The following is a 20,589-nucleotide window of genomic DNA, read 5'->3' on the forward strand; positions in this document are numbered from 1 at the left end:
TATTAGCTTCTGTTTCATTTCAAAATATATCCAGTGTTTTTAGTGGCACAAGTCAAACACATGAAGTGAAACAAAGGAATAAAAATGTGTTACACAGCTAGGCCCACGAATGTGTTTGTTTGGTGGGTACTACTTTGAGCAAGATAGTGAGAAAGTCGTGTGCCCTTATTTCCTGTTACACTAGGGTTGGAACTTAAATAGTGGCAACTATGAAATGTTTTCACCTGTTACTGTCCTTCAAAATAGTCACCAGCGCTGTGTGGAACCCATTGCCAGCGATGTGGAAGGCGTAGTCTACCGTTAGCAGAGCCTGCCCTGTTAATGGTGCGAATGGAGCATTCTACTGCCTGTAGAATCTCCGGAACAGTGCTGAAGCGAATGCCACGAAGTGGTTCCTTTATCTTTGGAATCAAATCAAAGTCACAAGGACTTAAAAGTCATATTACTGTTTGTTTTTGGAGCACCGCCTGTGACCAGCTTTGCAAAAGAAGCGGCGACACTTTCTGCGCAACTCATCCATCATTTTGCACAACAATGTGCGGGCGCATACAGTCCAAGCTGTGGTTGCTCTATTCGGTCGATGGGACTGGGAAGTACTGTACCATCCACCATACTCCCCGGACTGCCTGTTAATGATTCATTCGAAAAAGACAGGCGATTATCATGAAGAGATTGACAGTGTAGTTTTTCAGAACTGGGTGACACATCGCTTACGACACATCTGACACAGCCATTGATGGTGACTATGCCCACATTATTCAATTGTTCACAGTAAGACACTATACTGGATGCCTGGGTTATCGGGCATAATTCATTTCTACATTAAAATTTTTTTTTCATACATGTAGCTACAGGCTTAGAACATAGCCCAAGTTTTTGCAGTGACCATGTGGCAAACCACCCTGTCCCATAAGTATAGTAGCAGTTCTTTACAGTAAAAGCCACTGAATGCACTGAAAGTGTCCATATCGTGGCCTAGCCACTAGAGAGGCAAAAGAGAAAGAGGACCCACAGTTCCTCCTGGCCACTTCCTGGGGGCAGAAGCCAGTGAAGTCCCTGTCTCTCAACTTCCAGCTTTGGCACAGGGCAGAAGACCTCATTTGTGAGGTTTCAGATGAAGCAGACAGCCTTGTGCCACCTGCCTTAGCGTCTGCTCTCTCCGACTGGCCACCAGCTAATTCAAATGTGAACCACCTTTCCCTCCCCATCCTATTCTCATATTTCACGAACACTGGCGGATCCATTAACATTCCAGCCTGGATAAGCTGTTCCATATTCTGTAATCTGTATCTACATACACACTCCACAAACCACCATACAGTGCATGGCAGACGACATCCTGCACCAACACTAGTCATTCCATTTCGGAATACACAAATAGTCATCTCAGATCAGAATTCACACAGAGTTTCCTGTAGATAACTCATTTCGAACCACCTACCATCCACCTCCTTCCTCCCTCCCATAATTGACACAGGCTGCCTCTCAGTAACAAGTGCAGCCTATACAACACCAACTGTGGCAACAAGATAAAGAGTATATTATCCAATGATTGAATAGATGAGATGTGCATCTTGAGAAGATTGTCAATCGACCGTGTGAACTGTAAATACAATTCATTTGTCCACACACTACAGAAACAACTTGCCAGAACTTTCACGCTAGCAATCACAATACCGAGAAAAACTTGTTCCATAAATCTTAAAAGCGTTTGTCAATTGATGCCGCAAAACTACAACACGGACTGCTATAATGCCGTTTGAACTAACCTGATGGGAAGTCATCTCTGCGCGGGCCATCTCTCTCGTCGAAGCCTCGGGGTCCAAAGCTTCTACGGTCTCTGTCTTCAAACCGCCCGCCTCCAGACGAAGGGAAACCACCCCGGTCTCCAAATCTTTCGCGAGACCCGAAACCGCCCCGATCTCTATCACCGAAGCGGTCGCCAAAGCCTCTCCTCTGACCTGAAAGACAACTGTTACTGAAATATATGTAAATGGACAAGACTTAACAAGAAAATAGATTTTCCACAATAAGAAGTTAAAGAACATAAAATATTGCTCTGTAATAGTACTGAAACTGAACACTAAAATATCCACAAAAAATGCATCACAGGAGTTATGAAATACACGATCGAAGGAAGGCGTAACCATTTTCTTTCTTCCTCTGTACCCAGGTAAAGCTAGCAGAAAGGGTTAGTTCTGTGTTTCACACTTTCATAGCAGGGATTCCCACATTGTGTTTCATGGGCAGTGAATAAGTGCTCCGTGAAAAATAACAAGATGTTTCTACAGGTGCCCCCCCCCCCTATTTTGATGATACTAATTTTTATTTAATTTTATTATGATTTGTTTTATTAGCTGTGATTTAAAAATGAATTAGTCACTGAATAAAACAACTGTACTAGTTTTTTAAACTTTATTAACCTTCGAAATAAACTAGGTGTTCCATCAAAGTATCAGTATTTTCAAAAAGTTCCATCACAGGAAACGTTTTGGAACCCCTGATTTACAGACATCACAAACTACTTAAATTTAAAATTTTCCTGCAAGGCTGTATTTTATAGCACACAATTTTACAATTAACGACAGGCCTGTTCCCTAACTGCCACTTCCTGTTAAACCTCGAGTTGGTGCGCCAATGTATGAAGTGTGTCAACCACAAATAAAATCGTTTTGGACTGTTCCATTGTCATTTCACAATTGGTAGCCCATATCCATTCCTTCATTATTGCTTCAGCTAATACGGTGATAAACTGTGTTGTCATATGTCCAAATGAGTAGTAGTAATACAAAATAAAAAGTGAGCTAGATGGTAAAACATCTACAATCCATGCAAGAAAATGACCCAGCTTATGAGCTAGCAGAACAATCCTATAATGAGGCAGTGGACTACAAAATAATTAGTACTCGAATAAGCAGGTGGCTTGGATCTGATGCAACTGCGCTGTTTAATGTTTCCAGTGGGTCGTTACTGTGGGGCAACACCTGTCGGTGGTAACAAGAGGAAAATAATGACAGTTTATTTCATTATTATTGTTTAATTAAACAGGACAGTAGCTCATACAGTGTAAGTATATTTTATTGTTGTTTAAGTGAAATAAGATTAAACTGCAATTCTGCTCATACGTGTTTACCTTGATAACATAAAGACAGCTATTATTTACATGCGTACAAAGTACACCATGCAGCCACTCCTCTTATGAAAAACAGCATGCCTGCTCAATGGTTAAGAAAACCTGCTTGATTTGCACTTTAGGAATGGGGCACTTGAAAATGAGATGTATATCAGAACTAGTCAAACACAAAGAATAAACTTTGCGTGAATCTTCAGGTATTGGCGGCGCAAAGACTGTTCCATTAAATTTCGGGTCTGCAGCCGCAAGAAATCTCACAAGATTTCTGGCACCTCCACACCCGAAACTTAATGGAACAATGAACTTCTCGTCCAATAACATACAGCCTTGTTAATTCTTATGACTAAGCACAATGAAAACATTTAAGGCAATATATGTCAGCACTTGTCGCAAGCTAACTGCCTTACACACTTGCCAAAATAAGCAATATAAAATACATTAGACACATTTACAAAGGGAACTTTCTGATGTATAGCTTGATTAAGCAGAGAGTGGGAAATACCAACCATCCCACGAGTCCCGCGGCGGAGGCTCGTCGCGTGGGCCTGACCTCCAGTCGCCCGCACTGCTGCGGTCAGGGTCAAGCCCCCTCTCCCGATCCCTCATGCCCCGCCGCCTGTCATCTGAAACGTTGTCCGCTACAGCGATACGTATATTTCTGCCTTTCAGCTGCGTGTCAATCATCGCCAGGGCGGAGATGAGGCTGCCACGGTCCTCAAATTCCACATACCCGCAGCCTCGCTTCCCGCGATCTCCGCCAGGCAGCCGAACGCTGTGAACCTGGGGAAATATAACCACTATTGAATGTAACATATTAAACAATGGAAAATCTAGGTTGGATCATCAACAATATAAGGAAAAGATAGATTGCAACTCACTGTAAAGGTGACACATTGTACTGTAGACAGACTCCACCTGAAGACACATACACATTGGCATTTGGATAAAGCCTTCGACAGAAAAGGAAACACACACACACACACACACACACACACACACACACACACACACACACACACACACTCACGCAAGCAAGCATGCCTTATGCACACATGAACACTATGTCTGGCAGCTCAGACAAGAATCAGTACACCCAGTATTCTGATCCAAGCTGCCGGAGACAGCAGCTCTCTCTCTGTGTGTGTGTGTGTGTGTGTGTGTGTGTGTGTGTGTGTGTGTGTGTGCGTGTGTGCGCGCGCGTTTCATTTTCTGCATACTCTTACCAAAAGAAGCTGATGTGTAAGTGTCTTTTCTTTGTGCCTGTCCGCAACTCAGCGTTTCATCTTTACGGTGAGTAGCAATCTATCTTTTCCTCATGTTGTTAAACGTAAAATATTTTGATTCAGTCACAAGTGTTTAGTGATTTCTTCACAAATGGAAGGTACTAAGTGGAAACTGGGAATAAAATTGACAAATAAGAGACAAAAATCTATGGAAATAAAATGGATGCATCTCAATCTTAACCCTTTCACTGCTGCAGACTGGACACACATCCTGCTACACTATTACCCAGGTGTTGTGGACATGTGTACGTACATTGCTTTGATATTCCGACTGTGCTATGGACATCTGAATGCATCCTGAGCCGCCGACCTCTCACTGCTGCAGACTATAGTTACTTCCACATCTTGGTGAATAAAAGAGTTTCAAGTATTTATCACAGAACATGTATCTCACTTTGTGCTACCATTTGCAAAATATCTCATTTCAATAACTTGAATTGTTTATGAGATGTGACGGCAAAGTAAGCATGAGCGAAAACAAAAAGAAACTCAGTTCTCGATCAAGTGAATATATTGGCCTTTAAGGTGGACAAGTATCAAATTTTTGCACCATATAGTTTTTGAAAAACCAGATGACAAGTATTTGATATAGGCTGGAATGCCGTCTCTCTTCATGAGCACCAGCATTTGGTGAGCAGTATATCTGTAACAAAAGCTGCCTCAGTGGGAAATGCAAAGAGGACATCTGTAGCAGCGAAAGGTTAATTCTGTACTCTTGTTTTGTTTTAGGGCGCCAAAAACAACTGAGGTCATACGCGCCCAAGTCAAAATTATAAAACGCAAACACAGAGACACGGCTATATATCAGTCCCAATGGAAAGAATAGGAGACATCTAAACAAGGCACGTGGAAAAAGGGCTTAAAAAACACCATAAAAATGGAGATCGAAAAACAAAAATTAAATGGCATTTACCATATTGCTTCGGCAGATAAAAAGTAAACCGAGGGCGATAGCCGGTGCATCATTTGCTAAAACAGCTGATAAATAAGATGGCAAACCCAAGATGGAGCGTAAATTAGTAAAAACAGGGCATTCCAGCTGGTAGTGGCGGAGAGTTAAAATTTGGGCACAATGCGTACGAAGTATGGGGCAGTGCCTTTGAGCAAATGACGATGGCTAAAAAGACAGTGCCCAATATGCAGCCAAGTTAATATAATCTCCTCTCAGCGGGGGGCTGAGAGGAGGTCGTCCAAGGCGCCGGGAGAGGCTTAATATGCCGAAGCTTATTCCCGTGAAGTGAGGACCATTGGCAATGCCAAAAGGGACACCACTTCCTGACAGACGGCAATGCAGAGATCATCGCAGGAAATACAAGGTACTCGCGGGCTGAGGTAAGAGGACTGCAGCCTTGCAGCAGCCTCGTTTCCTGGCAGACCGACATGACCAGGGGCCCACAGAAACATGACACTGGCTCCACAAAGAGTGAGCAAGTGACAGTTTTCCTGTACCTGCTGCACTAAGGGACGAACAGCGTACAGAGACTTTGGAGGGCGCTGAGTGAGTCGGAGCAGAGGACACAATTGGGAAGGCTGCGTCGCCGGATGTACTCCGTGGCCTGATACAAGGCGAAGAGCTCGGCTGTAAATACTGAGGAGTGGGCCGGAAACCGGTACTGACAGACACGAGTGCCAATGACAAATGCACACCCAACCCCACAGTCAGTCCGAGAGCCATCAGTGTATACAAAGGTACTATCGCTAAATTCCATGTGAAGGTCATGAAACTGAAGGCTATAGACCAAGGCTCGAGTAGTGTCTTTAGGAAACACTGGTCACTTCACGATGCCAAGGTGCTGAAGGGTTCACACCCACGAGGAAAGTTGCAGGTAGCGTGAAGTTAAGCCGCCGTAGCAAGTGGCAGAAGTGGACTCCAGGAGGGAACAGAAGAGGGACGAGCCCCATACTGATGATCGAAGGAATCATCAAAGGAGGCAGCATAGGAAGCGTGGCCACGCATGGCAGACAAACAGCATGCATGCATACCTGCTGAGGAGAAAGCCACGATGGTAGGACAGTTGTAGTTCAGCAGCTTCAGCATACACACTCTCAACCGGGTGTAAAAGCGCCCGTCACCAGATGCCACGATGATGGATAGTGTTGAGACGGCGTAAAAGGGATGGGCATGCAGATGCATAAACAAAGCACCCATAGTCGACTTTTGAACAGACAAGAGACAAGTACAAACAGAGGAGGGTGGTTCGATCAGCACCCCAAGAAGTACCATTGAGGACACGTAACACACTGAGAGACCGTGTACAGCGGGATGCCAAGTAAGAGACATGGGAGGACCAAGAGAGCATGAGCCCCAGGCATTTTGTTGTATCAACAAACGGAAGGGCAACAGGCCCAAGATGTAGAGATAGTAGGAGAAACCATTTGCGCCGCCAGAAATTCATACAGACAGTTTTATCAGTGGAAAAGCGAAAGCCATGGGCGATGCTTCAGGAGTGAAGACGATCAAGATGGAGGATGCTAAGTTCACCCAACCTGGATATGATGTGACGTCATTATGACGTATATACGATTTAGTCGATTAACACATCTATCGACTTTTACGAACGTTCCAGATTCTAAACTGTCGTCAGCTAGTGGCTTGTTTTGACACGTGCGATTCTGAAAACAGCTCAGTGTGGTAGCGTATATGTATTTCGCCAAAATAAGAGAGCAGGATATTAATAGAAATATTCCTGACCGTGGCCTTGAAAACACCACGTAAAAAAGTGAAGTCTTCTTATGTCCCGACCAGATTAGATTGTTGTATTGAATGCTTACGCCTAAAATAATATTTATTTATTATCAACATTTTAGTATGGTTTCATACAATTGGTCTTGTCAGTACATATTAGATTGTAGCAGCATACTCTTGCCGACTTTTTTTCTTAATTTATATAGCTGAAAGATAACTCGTGCAAGTTTGTTAGCTAAGTAATTTATATGTCCATCCCAAGATAGTCTTTTATCAACCATAATTCCAAGTAATTTTACACTCGGACCGCAGAGACAGGTGCCTTAGTGTCCAGTAATGACTGATGTTTAGAATGATTGAATTTCGAACTTAAAAAGAAAAATATGAGGCACTGTTGAAGAAAAATCGTCGACCAGAGATGATATACGAGGGGAAGTGGATTTCTCAATGTAATCTTAACCAAAGGTTAGTGTCTAGTACTGATTGACGTATGAAATGATTGAATGCAGTGTCAAAGCATTCCATGGTGGTAAGCTTATCTCTCATTAGTCTCTCAAATGCTGAACACATAATTAGAGACGAGCAAACGAAAAACAACGCACAGGACACAAACACAGTACAATACACGATTTAAACGCAAAACACATTTAAACGAATGGCGCAGAGCACAGCGGTACCCTGTCACAATCTCTCGAAAGTTCACAAAAGTCGAATAGTCGATATACGGTTTCTATCGTTTGATGTAGCGTGTATGCGTCATAATGACGTCACATCGTATCCAAGTCTGGTGAACTTAGCATCCTCCGATCAAGACAGTGCTGAAGACAGAGCTCAGTGAGACAGGTCCGTGGAGAACTGCAATAGGTGGCAATATCATCGACAAAAAGGGAGCCGGAGATGCCCGTGAGGAGACAGGCCACAATAGGGTCAATGGCGATAGCAAAAAAAGGGTGACGCTCAGGACACAAGCCTGAGGCACACCATTTGCCCAAATAAAAGTGTACAACTACCCACACGCACTCTGAAAACTCTGTTTTGTAAAAATGCCCCAAGAAAACAGGGCAGGCACCCCATTCTGTACTATGAGTTGTACAATGCTTTTGACGCACCATACTGCATAAAACCACCACAAGCAATCAAGATTTTCCAAAACATTCCAACTGTCTCAGATGCAAAATGGAGAGCAGCATGCAGGGAAACCCTAGACATGACAAGAAATCAAACCACAGCACGCAGGGAAACACTAGACATGACAAGAAATCAAACCACAGCACGCAGGGAAACACTAGACACGGCAAGAAATCAAACTAATATATCAGGAACAAGATGAGTGTATGCAACACTTAGCCATGCAAATGGGTGATAAATGCCGTTTCTGCCAAATTTCAAGAAACGCTGAAGGAAAGGTGGGTAAGTGACATTAGAAAACTTGGATGCATATGTCTATACACTTTAATGCACAGACAGGTTTGGAAGTTGTCTTTTCCCAGGAGGAGGTGTCAAATGGATGATGATGCCACGATTATTTGGAACTATGTGACACAGGAAGGCCGATATTGGCTGCAAATGCAAGGCTATCAGTAATAAAACTAGAGAGAGACCTATTAGAAAAGGTGCCTATGCAGAAAATGAACGCAACGAAAGAAATTTTCAGGCATATATTACAGTGCAGAGCTTCATACACTGAGGTTACGGAAGTCATGGGATACCTCCTAAATTGTGTCGGGCCTCCTTTTGCCCAGCATAGTGCAGCAACTCAAAGCTGCATGGACTCATGTTGTTGGAAGCTCCTTACAGGGGTACTGAGCTATGGTGCCTCTATAGCCATTCATAATTGTGAAAGTGTTACCAGTGCAGGCTGTTGTTCCTTTTAACTTAACATATATGGTCACTGTGCACAGCACTCCATGGAGCCGCCAATCAACCAAATGGTAAGGTCACAAGCCCAGGTGAGGTGCTGCAGGCTATGCTGTACTGTCAGCAAAAGAACTCCCATCAATCCCCTGCTGCCATAGCCCATTAACACCAAATTTCACTGCACTGTACTGATTGTTGTGATTGTCGTACATCCCACATTGATTTCTGTGTTTATTTCATGCAGTGTTGCTTCATCTGTTAGCACTGACAACTCTACAGAAACTCTCGTGCTCTTGGTCGTTAACTGAAAGCCATCGGCCACTGCATTGGCCCTCGTGAAAGGTAATGCCTGAAATTTAGTCTTCTTATTTAGTGTTCTTGTCCCACTCCTGATGCTGTGGCTCTCTGAATATTGAATTCCCTAACAATTTATGAAATGGAATGTTCCCTGCATCTACCTCCGACTAACATTCTACATTTGAATTCCCATCGTGCAGCCATAATCAGGTAGAAAACCTTTTCACATGAATGACTTGAGTACAAATGACAGCTCCACCCTTTTATAACTTGTGTATGCGATACTACCACTATCTATATATGTGTGCATCACCATCAAATTACTTGCCACCTCGGTATATAATTGGTGTCATGAAAAACTGTACTGTTATGTGGAGAAGGAATGTTTTCTTTTTTAATCAGAATTTGCTTAGTTCAGTGCCTAAAGACCACAGTTTTGTTTGAAGTATAGAAACACAGTAATGCTCTCTGCTCTGAATGTAGGTTGTATGTATTTGGTTTTACAAAATAAACTGCTAGTTTTGAATGAGTCCAGAACCCAGAGATTATTCCAGGATGGAAACATCAATAATAAAAATCTCAAATCACTGACACTCATGCTAAGATCATGAGTCAAAAACACATATAGGCTACATTCTTGAAAGTGGACTAAGTAGCCTCAGTAAATAGAGCCATATTCCATAACATAACTTTGTGAACAATTGTGTCAACTTTAGGAACTCATCAAATATAGAATCCCACAAGCAAAGTGCTTAAGACACTACTTGTAAATAAAATCCTCAACTGTTACCAAAATGAACATGTCCTGTTTGCGGTGTATAAAGAGTACGAACTGTGGACTTTCCATTCACAAAGGAAGATTACTCTGAATTTATGGAATGACCCCAGATTACATACGAAAAAATAAAACAGTAAATCTGCAATTATGTATATGGATCACAAGATTACCCTTACCATCCCTTCCAAACACACACTCCTAAATTTCACATCAGACAGTTAGTAGTACACATATCAGAAATAATTATTTTTCTAAGTGTCTCATTTAGCAGTACGGAGGACAAAGACATGAAAATTGCAAAAAGTACTGAAGTCTGAAAAACAACACACTCAAATTCTCAGTACTTAACATAACACTTTGGCATGACTACCAATTTTATATCTGCTTTAAACATAATAATAGGCGTCACATTTTCCGATACATACGATGTAAGCAGACTACCCGTAAGTATAGCAGTTAGTGCAGAACATGTAAGCAGGTAATGGTTGCTGCACTCTACTGTAAATTCCTTGAGATACACTCTTAAGCATGGACTTTTTAAAGATGCTTTCCTGCACATTGTCGTCACTAACACTTCACTTCAAGAAAATTTTGTTTTCACAAACAGGGATAAATACTATTAAATGCTAATACAAAAGATAACATTAGAACTCCGCAATAATTCAAATACCTACTTGCACAGAATGTTTATTAGTCCACTTCAATCTTCGTATTCGAGATGAGGGAATACTTATATGAAATTATTTCCAGTGACCATATTATGTTCATTAAGACAAGAAATAAAAAATCATTCTATTGCTAGTAACTTTACACTTTAATGTAAAATGATCATGTTAAATATATGACCACTTATGACAATTCAAGGCCCCCTAATTACACCAGATTTATAAATCTTAAGCTTTGTATTATTCTCATTGTCACACAAATTTTGCTACCTATACTCACAAAATCTAGTTACTGGCACAGGGTATGGAATGATTTTATGAGCATGTTGTGACTAATGAAAAACTGTACCACTCTAAAATTTTAATGATATAATTTCACGTTGCTCCGTCTTCATCAGTATCATATAAAACAATCCATCCATTTCAGTCAATCTAGTTCATTTAAGGAGTGATTTACTTGTAATTTTAAGCTGTGTGATAGGAAGATACATAAAAATACCGTGGCCGCCATTTCTGATTTTTTGCTTTGGAAATCCTTCCATATCTCATGTTTCTGTCCAGCTTCTACTTTTGGCAGTACATCATGAACTATACCAATCATCAACATACATGGTCTCTGTAAATGATTAAATTTGTTAGTCAAATTTGCTGTAACCTATCCACAGGTTTGTCGAACAAGTGTACAGATGTACCAACAAAGTCATCTTCAAAGCTGTCATATTGTGTTGTGAAGCGTTTTGAGGCTAATGGGTATGGCTACCAATGTAGATTAACTATTTCTTGCACTAACCTTAGCTCTGTGTATAAAGAAGAAAAAGAAAACAGGATGCTGGTTCAGTGAAGGATTGAAATTTAGGGGGGGGGGGGGGAATACCCACAATAATCTGCTACAGGACATATTACATTCCAAACCTGATAATTACATCAACTTTCTCTGCATGGGTAGTCCACCTTTCAATAACTTGTTAGAGTTACTTAACCCACAATGGAAAAGAAGATACAGATATGCCAAAAGCTAATCTCTTCCAATTGGTCTTCTATAATTCACCTGTGGAAGAACTCTAGTGCTTCAATTTTTATTTTATTGCATTTATGCCTGTGCTAGTGCATAGAATATTTTTTTAAATACCTTCCTGCATAGTATTTGGCTGGAAAAAACACACCACCACTACCATTTTGGTAACTGCGACTCGTCCCCCATTTTTAACCTCAATTGTAGGTTCCACAGTTCTGGAAACTCACAATATAATAAGATAAATTGTAACGAAAGCTCTGTCTCACAAAACAGTTGTGGCAGAACAACAACGTCTGTTGTCTTGTCAAGCTGGTCATCATTCAAAATGTCACTCAACCACAGGATATATTTGACAAACGTCAATCAAAGCTGCACACTGCCAAATAATTTGACAAATCACTGAAATTTTTACAAACTGTTTGATCATTTGCAGAAGCCTATAAATTTGGTAGTTTTTGCCACTTGTAAACTACTCATTTTTTTTCTCTACAATTAGAACTGTACTTTGTTTCTCTATAACACAACTTGCACAAACAGCTTCTTATATATATATATATATATATATATATATATATATATATATATATATATATATATATCTAAAAAGAAAGATGATGAGACTTACCAAACAAAAGCGCTGGCAGGTCGATAGACACACAAACAAACACAAATATACACACAAAATTGTGTGTATATTTGTGTTTGTGTTTGTTTGTGTGTCTATCGACCTGCCAGCGCTTTTGTTTGGTAAGTCTCATCATCTTTCTTTTTAGATATATTTTTTCCACGTGGAATGTTTCCCTCTGTTATATATATATATATATATATATATATATATATATATATATATAAACAGTGAAATGAATCATCATTCCCCTCCATTATTAATTACAAATATAGAGGGATGAGGGAAATCAATCTCAAACTAGTATCAGAAAGGAAGAGATAGCACACAGAATTGGACATACACTTAAATTATGCTCATTTACAAAAATATAGGGTAGCTACACATTTCCAAGTGAAAAAACTGTTCCTAGTTTCTGGAATTATTTGATTATGGCCCAGGGAGGAGGGAGAGGAAGGAGGTAGAGGGGCGGGGGAGGGGAAACAGTTTGAAAGCAGAGGCAAGTCACTCAGACCCCACAATAAGAGTACAAGAAGAACCCTTAGTCTAAACACTTATGAAAATGTGTTATGATACTAGTAATGAAAAGAGTGTTACCCTTAAATCCCTGAAGACATTATATAGTTCATCCTCCTCAGTTTCAAATGGCAGATTGCTCAGGAAGGCCGTATACGGTGGGTCACGGGGTACAATCGAATCATCCACATCAGTTCCCCATGTAGCTCGAGGTGCAGTCGGGAGCACCACACGCCGACCAGTGTCTGTATCTGTTAGAACAGAAGTATTTCCAGTAAGTTCTCTTGCAGTACAAGAGGTCATTAAAACTCTGTATCATATCTATTCTATACACAACACTGCAGTGTCTTTTTTATATGTTTTGAAAAGAGCCACCATTTTGGCATGGCTTTCTTCTACTTGTAGTTCTGTTGAAATAATTGGTAGCCTACAATGGAGAGACCTTTCTGAGGGCATCAACAAAAATATAAAACAGGCATACGTAGGAGTAGGCCTAATAATAAGTACGAAACTAGAAATGTAGGTAAGCTACTGCTTCGGTTCTATGACAACATTGGGGTGAGGCTGACCTCAAGTGATTAAGCGATTTCATTTATAACAAACATCCTATACTCTCTCTTTTAATTTTGAAACTTTAGCCACAAAGCTCCTTATCTGATATTCCAGACTTGAGGATCCCTCCCTTTCAAATGTAACATAATGCTTTTACTATTGCAGTTCACACAAGATGATGGAACTGTAACTGTTCTGAAACCTGTTGTGTATCCAATAAAAGACTGTGGATTAAGCAACTGTCCTGAGGTATTCTTCATTTTTCAAAACACAGGAAGAAAACTGTAGTATTTATATTGTAGCATTCATGTGTCTTTCATGGGAAATGGTAGTTATAGGCAGGCAATGTATTTTGGAAAACTGTATGTAACACTGTTCACACGACCTATATACATTTATTTTAAGCAACTTTATCTATTCTTCACAATATTTCTGTGTGCACTGAATAAAGGGTTAACTGACATGAGGGATTGGAAGTCAGAAAATGAAGTGCAGGAAAAATTGTAGACACTGGAGGGTTTCTGAGTGATTGTATAATGGTATGGGAGAATTCCAAAACATGATTTTAAACATTAAGGAGCAGATGTGTACTCTGGCCATAATTTATTGATTACACACTGCAAATTAAAACAGAAGAAATTGCAAAAAGATAGGAAATTAGAGAGATGGGGCACTGATAAATTTAAAGATGCAGAGGTTTTCAAAGTAAGCGTCATAATGGTAACATTGAGAGATGAAACAGTGAAGGCAGGAGAGGATAACACAGGTAAAAACAGAAGGGCTAGTAGAAGTACAAGCAAAATGTCTGGAGGACAACTGCAAGGTCATAGTAATATGCACAATTAGGGGAACTATGGATACTGCCTATGGGAGAGTTAAAGAGACCTTTGGAGAGGAGAGAAGCAACTGCCCAAATAGAAAGCAAGGACACACACACATATATATGGGAAAGGGAAACACTATTACAGAAGGAGACGAAGAAGTAAGCATGATACTGCGAGAACTTGGCAGAGACTGAAAGACCCGAGTGGAAACAAGGCTCCTGGAGTAGACAACATTTCCTCGTAATCACAGAGATCCAGGGCATATTCACGAATATGTTCCAAAATACTTACCAATACAGCTTTTCTGAATTCAAATACTATTTTCTAAATTCATAACAAAGCATATTCAATATCTAGACCTGGGGCTATGTTAAAGATCAATCTGATACCACAATTACCATTTTGGATTCAGATTTGTTGGTTTCACGAACTCAACTTAATTGTCACTGTCCAATATAACCTCAACCTCCAACTACATTGTGCATTAGTCTGTCACAATGAATATTACACTCTAAACTAATGGGAGAGGTGATCCATTTCAAGTGACTGGCCTACAGTTTTGACTTTTACATTCAACTCTGAACAATCTCTCGCACAACTGAGAAACATTACTCGACAACCACACTTAAAAATCCACTGCAGACACTAAACAGGTAACTGTTTCTAGTATGTTGTTGCAGAAATTAAATTTCATAAGATGGTTAACTGTGAGCTCCGCAAAGGAAATAACAAATGCCAATACTCTGACAATACTTAAAAATTGGAGACCTCACAGGCAAATGGAATACATACGGTTTTTCATATGAGGGTTCAATTTACGGTAATTTCCAAGAATGATTGCCTCTCGAAGTTGTGGGGTCCAAACAATACATATCGAACGTGCGACCCTAAATCGATCAGGCGACTCTGGTGGCGGACGTTATGAGTATGTTTACGGTGGTCACTACAGCAATGACAAAAGAAGAGCATTACAAAAATACTTGTAATTACAAAGGAGATGACTTACCTCACTTGCTGTGGGTGGTGTCATGTGAAAGTCCATGTGATGTGTATGCTATGGGAACAATTCTCTTTTTGCCATTAATTCGCGGAGGTGTGTAACTTAGACCAACTAAGGGAACGACGGAAAACAGATAAAAATTACAATCACAAATAATTGATCATAACGTCCCCCACCGAGGTCATCTGATCCATTTAGGATCACACATTCGATATGTATTGTTTGGACCCCGTGACTTCAAGAGGCAATCATTCTTGGAAATTACCTAATTTCTTGTTGGCCAACACTTTCTACTGCACTTAATGTAATCAACACCCCTCTCAGTACCTCAATGTCCCTAAAAGTTTTAAAGCTGGTCTATAATTCAGATTTCATATTCAACTGTAGTTCTCCATATACTGGTAACTGATAAGGAGGGTCAGTTTTAGGATTTTGGTTCACAGTAGGCTGATGCTATTTTAAGCAGGAACAGCACTCAAAGAAAGCCACTTTATTACTGCTTTGCTTTTCTGCAGGGCTACTTGAATCTGAAATGTGGTCACCCACTCAAAATTAGCCATAATTAAAGAAACAGTTTGAAAATGGTTTCAAAATATTACACAGACTAGTTGTACCCGGCCACACTTTGCTGTGCTTCAATCTGCTTCGATGGGAAAGAAAGAAAAGAGAAAGACATGTTTTTAATACGCATGGGAATTGGATATGCATCCCAATCTCTCATTCCTCCCGCCTCCCCCCCCTCCATCTCTTCCTTCATGTTTGCTATGTCCGACCTTGAAACTTGTATATTGTTCATGCAAGTTCTGATTCTGCAGTAGTATTCTAATCATAAACAAATAACCATAAATACAACTTTCCTGTTTGCTAACAACATTTCACTATGTGTGTGTGTGTGTGGGGGGGGGGGGGGCGCAGCATAAAATCTGGAATGTAACATTTTATATAGCTACAAAATCAAAAATAGTTTGTCGCCATTTGTGACACGCAGCGAGGTAGCTCTTTTCAACAAGTTACATAGGCCTCAAATACTGATTAAAAACGCATAATTCATAACAATAACCCAAAAGATACTTCTGACACATTTAGAAGCTTCACACTATTCCAATTTCAACAATTTGTTTTGCTCTAAAATATTTTTTCTTTTTCACCTGTACTTTCTTTTGGTTTCACATTTACACAGGTTGATTCAAAAGGAATGACAATGGTTGAAATACAGCAACTTTGGATTAGGGACTTGAAGTCTTTGAAATATCTTGTACCAACAAAAGTTTTGGAATGTCAGGAACAACAAGGACAATCAGTGTACATGTGCCTAAGTGTGGCAAAGATAATGAAGTGTTTACTGAACACTATTTACATAAGTCCAATAATGATGACCACCACATTCAAATATAGGCACAATGTCTTTGTAGAAAATATTGGTGCACCTTTCCAAGTACACCAGTCATTGCTCGGACCACCTCAGATGCTGCAAGTATCCCGGCGAAGTTTCTTTATCGGGAACTATTGCTGCATACATGAGGCTTTTGTTATTTCCCAAAAAAAGATCACGATGCCTGGTAAAATGAGAAATGTGCTCATGTAATTTGACGTCCCCTTCAGAGCACATGAATGGAAAGCAAGTGTACGTACACAGCAACTTATACACAAGACCTTAAGGACATAACATCCAGAACACACTTGAATAAGAAAGTGTTGTACATACACAGAAAACTCTTAGCATTACCTTTGCTGAACGTAATGCACAGATGCATTGATTTTGCTTGTTCTTCCAGATATTCCAAAACTCTCACTTGCTCAAAATTACTTCTAATACCAAAAGTTCCTACTCCAAAATTTTATTTCAACCTCTCTATCAGACCCTTCAATTCATGCACAACCTTTGGAACCACCTGAAACATTTTAGAATAAAGCTGTTTTCCTATAGAATTGCCAACTGAGAAGTTCTACATCACAGCAAGCTATCAGGTAGACGATCTACATAACATGAAAGCTTACTTCTATTCAAATAACACTGATTTTCCTTTTTTATTCCAATGGTGCAATTATATAATTAACACTTGGAGGAAAATTTCAATTTTAAGCATTTATTCACAAAAATTTGGATCAGCACTAAACAGTTTTGTTTAAATAGTTGCCAGAGAGCTACTTTCAAGGTCCAGAAAACAGACACTACAGCACCATGAGTGGGTACGATGACTTACGAACAATGTGCTCTGTGTTTATATTGGTCGACACTTCTTTTTCCTTTTCTCATTAGAACGTTGTTCCTTTGTCACCTGTGGCACTAGCTGTCCAATCTATTTTCATGCCTCGTTGAATTTTCTCATTCTGAGAACACCAAAGGAGTGATCCGTTTTACTTGATAAAAACATTCAACAGCCAAGATCGCATAAATATTTCTTTTTTAACAACCAGCCTCAACAGAATTTGCTATCATCTGCAGGTTTTAAAAAAAATCTTTTTATTACAAAGCATGTTCATTTTAAGTTGGACTTCACACCAAGCTCTCATGTGCATAAAAATCAGCACACTACAAATGTGTAATTCGGATGTCCAATCTATACTGAATAAGCAGTATTAAGATTTTCAGTGCAAGTTTCAGACTGTGTAATTCGGATGTCCAATCTATACTGAATAAGCAGTATTAAGATTTTCAGTGCAAGTTTCAGACTGCCAATTTTATCAGAGTATTCTCTCATGTTTGCTTTTTTTATTATGGTGTAACATGTTAATGCCTTACATATGAGGAAATGAAAACATGTGCTTGAAATTCAGCAAACAATTGGAATCGGCTAACAGTGTGGAATGAGAAACCTTAAAATAAACTGACTGGCTCAGTGGGGGAAAATCTGCCACTTAGTTTCAGTCAATTATTAATGATCTGCAAGACAATAACCTTTCAACTGCTAATAACACAGATATAAAATCAGGAAACTGTTTTTATATTAATTTTCTGCAATTATTTGAATGTATTTCAATTAGCTTTACAGCTCGCAGTAACAGAAATCCATTTTGTTCTCATTTGAAGTGAGAGCTGGAAATGAAGTACACACAAAACAATGAAATGTAAACATGGGTCACATGGAACTATCCTCACTATCGCTCAGTTAGTTATACACATGCACAAATCTCTCAGATTGGGAGCACCAGAGATTTTAGCTGCTTCTTGCAACATAAAACAACCAACAGCCACCATCAAGTAGCCAGGAATGAGAAAAGGCACTATTTATAGTGACTTTAGCTCTGTGCAAGAGCAAGAGCCCACTGGTAGCTGCTTAAATAAACCTAATGTTTCCCAGTAGTTCATACACAGAACACTTAAAAGATTTTTATGTAAAAAGGGCATGTAAAGTATAGTTTGCAAATCTATAAACACATTTATCGTCTCAACTTTCACGAAGGGTGATAGGTACACCCATGCTGTAATACATTCTGGGAGGTTTGAATTTTTGCTGCCCTATGTTATACATTACCCTTCTGGGCCACATTCATGGCAATTAACATAACCAGTAAAACATAATATGCAACTTTCGATATGAAACTAAGTACTAGAGCCTCATGGGATTAATTCCTGAAATAATGATGACTAGTTCAAACAAGTTCAAAGTATCTGTGTACAAACAATAACTATCATAGGCAAATATCAATCAGAAACTTATGAGTATACTATGGGAACACTGGTAATACAGATAAAACGCTTGAAAAGCGATCATTTACCGAACTTTATTAATTATGTATTAAACTTGGTAATGAGTTAAAGCCAATTTAACGAATAATCAAATAACTTGAAATTAGTGGTACCAGTATTGAAAGGACTCAGAGCGGCTTCAACCATTTTCCTCTTTAAAGTACACTTCCTACAAAGGGCCCACTGCTAAATTCACAATGTAATACCCTGATACCATTCATTTCATATTACATATATATAATATGAAAATTATGACTTACCATCATCATCCACATCATCCGCCCAGCTGCCGCCAAGTTTACGAGTTACAACAGGTGCAACGCCTGGTGTTGGGCCAGTGGCTAAAAATTCATTGAGAGGAAGAGTCTTTCCTTTTGTTTTTTTTCCTTTTTTACCTGCAATTCCAAAAACATAGTAAGTAATTAATCCGACATCAGCACTATCACTACACACAGGAAGGAATTTGTTTCGCACTAAAAGAGGCCTATGCAAAAAGTTAAATTCATTGACTATTCAGTTCGTCCATTATAATCCTCCAAAGTTTTGAGTACCGAGAGCAAAAGTAAAAAACTCTGCAAAATTTACACCACCTATCGACAACTAATTAATTCTCAATTTTCCCTACAAATTTAACTAAATCTGAACAGATAGCATAAAATGTAACAAAATGAAAGTTACTACACTTCATTGTTGCTATGCAATTGCTATGTTATGGTTTTTGGGTGATTTTACTCAACACATGAATAAAAAATTCGTACTCATTTGTAACAATATGCGACCACGCGGTGAATGACAAAATTTCGTCCAGGTGGCAACGAATTAATACAAAAACAATAGCTACTACTGTGAATCTGAGATTTTCCTTCACGCAATCTGTGCTTAAGGTGCTCAAAAACGCAATTCCTATCACAGGATCTAGTAATTACCACCCACAGATCACTTCTTTACACTTCACGTGACTCATTCGAACTCTACTAACCTGATGAGGCCATCTTGAAGAATTTCTTAGAACCAAAGAGTATTGATGTTTCAGCGGTAGCGATGCAGATGTTCCAAAGCTCTTAGCGCGTGTTGTAAATTTGTATATTTTAATTATTATCATCACTGATAATGCGAACTGCTGCAAACGGATTTTAAGGAAGGACAGCTTGCGGCGCGTATAAATATTTAGGGTGAAGGACGTCCGTTAGGATGTAAAGAGTTGTTTGCCAAAGCCCCAAAGAATAAACATATACCCACACAACTAACGCATTGAAAACACGTAGTTGAAGTTGTTGCGAAGTCGCTTTTGTATTTTGCGTTTTTGGTTTAATAAACGTAATTACTGTAGTCTGTCAAGTGTCAACTAAGCAGACATGGTAATTTGAAGACACTGCACACACAGTAAAATCTTATTCGAAAACAGCTCCTTAACAGTAAACTTTGTTTCAGGCGGAACTGGGACTAAATGAGCAACACCAATCGCTAATTATGACATATATCAGATTCGCTAAGCATCAGCGTGCACAAAATTTGAAGGCAGTGTATTGTGCATTCCAAGACGTAATAGAATCTAGGTACTACGTTAGTGATACAATTTTTGATACTGTGCATGTTCACATACATTTGTAGCACTCAATATACTAGTATAATCCACTCTATTCACAACACCAGTAGTAGCTTTACAT

The 20,589-nt window shown here is 39.5% G+C and overlaps 2 protein-coding genes across 5 annotated transcripts in view; one reads left to right on the forward strand and one right to left on the reverse strand.

The window, feature by feature from the left end:
* The window catches only part of LOC126215362 (eukaryotic translation initiation factor 4B-like), a 49,978-nt gene extending 30,082 nt beyond the window's left edge, over positions 1-19,896 (reverse strand). Inside the window, exons 1-5 of the mRNA XM_049942053.1 lie at positions 19,681-19,896; positions 19,183-19,317; positions 12,937-13,106; positions 3,640-3,913; positions 1,770-1,961 (exon numbers count right to left, since the gene is read on the reverse strand). Of these exons, the coding sequence (XP_049798010.1) occupies positions 1,770-1,961; positions 3,640-3,913; positions 12,937-13,106; positions 19,183-19,317; positions 19,681-19,684 (775 nt within the window). The 5' untranslated portion in view covers positions 19,685-19,896. The remainder of the gene's footprint in view (positions 1-1,769; positions 1,962-3,639; positions 3,914-12,936; positions 13,107-19,182; positions 19,318-19,680) is intronic.
* Positions 19,897-19,983: 87 nt separating this feature from the next.
* The window catches only part of LOC126215363 (leucine zipper transcription factor-like protein 1), a 61,252-nt gene continuing 60,646 nt past the window's right edge, over positions 19,984-20,589 (forward strand). For all 4 annotated transcript variants that reach the window (XR_007542126.1, XR_007542128.1, XR_007542127.1 and 1 more), the window contains exons 1-2: positions 19,984-20,280; positions 20,354-20,478. Coding sequence is in view for 1 of the 4 variants with exons in the window: in XM_049942054.1 (XP_049798011.1) it covers positions 20,278-20,280; positions 20,354-20,478 (128 nt within the window). In the remaining 3 variants the exon portion in view is untranslated. The remainder of the gene's footprint in view (positions 20,281-20,353; positions 20,479-20,589) is intronic.

Source organism: Schistocerca nitens, chromosome 12, assembly GCF_023898315.1.
Source record: "Schistocerca nitens isolate TAMUIC-IGC-003100 chromosome 12, iqSchNite1.1, whole genome shotgun sequence".
NCBI classification, from domain to species: Eukaryota; Metazoa; Arthropoda; class Insecta; order Orthoptera; family Acrididae; genus Schistocerca; species Schistocerca nitens.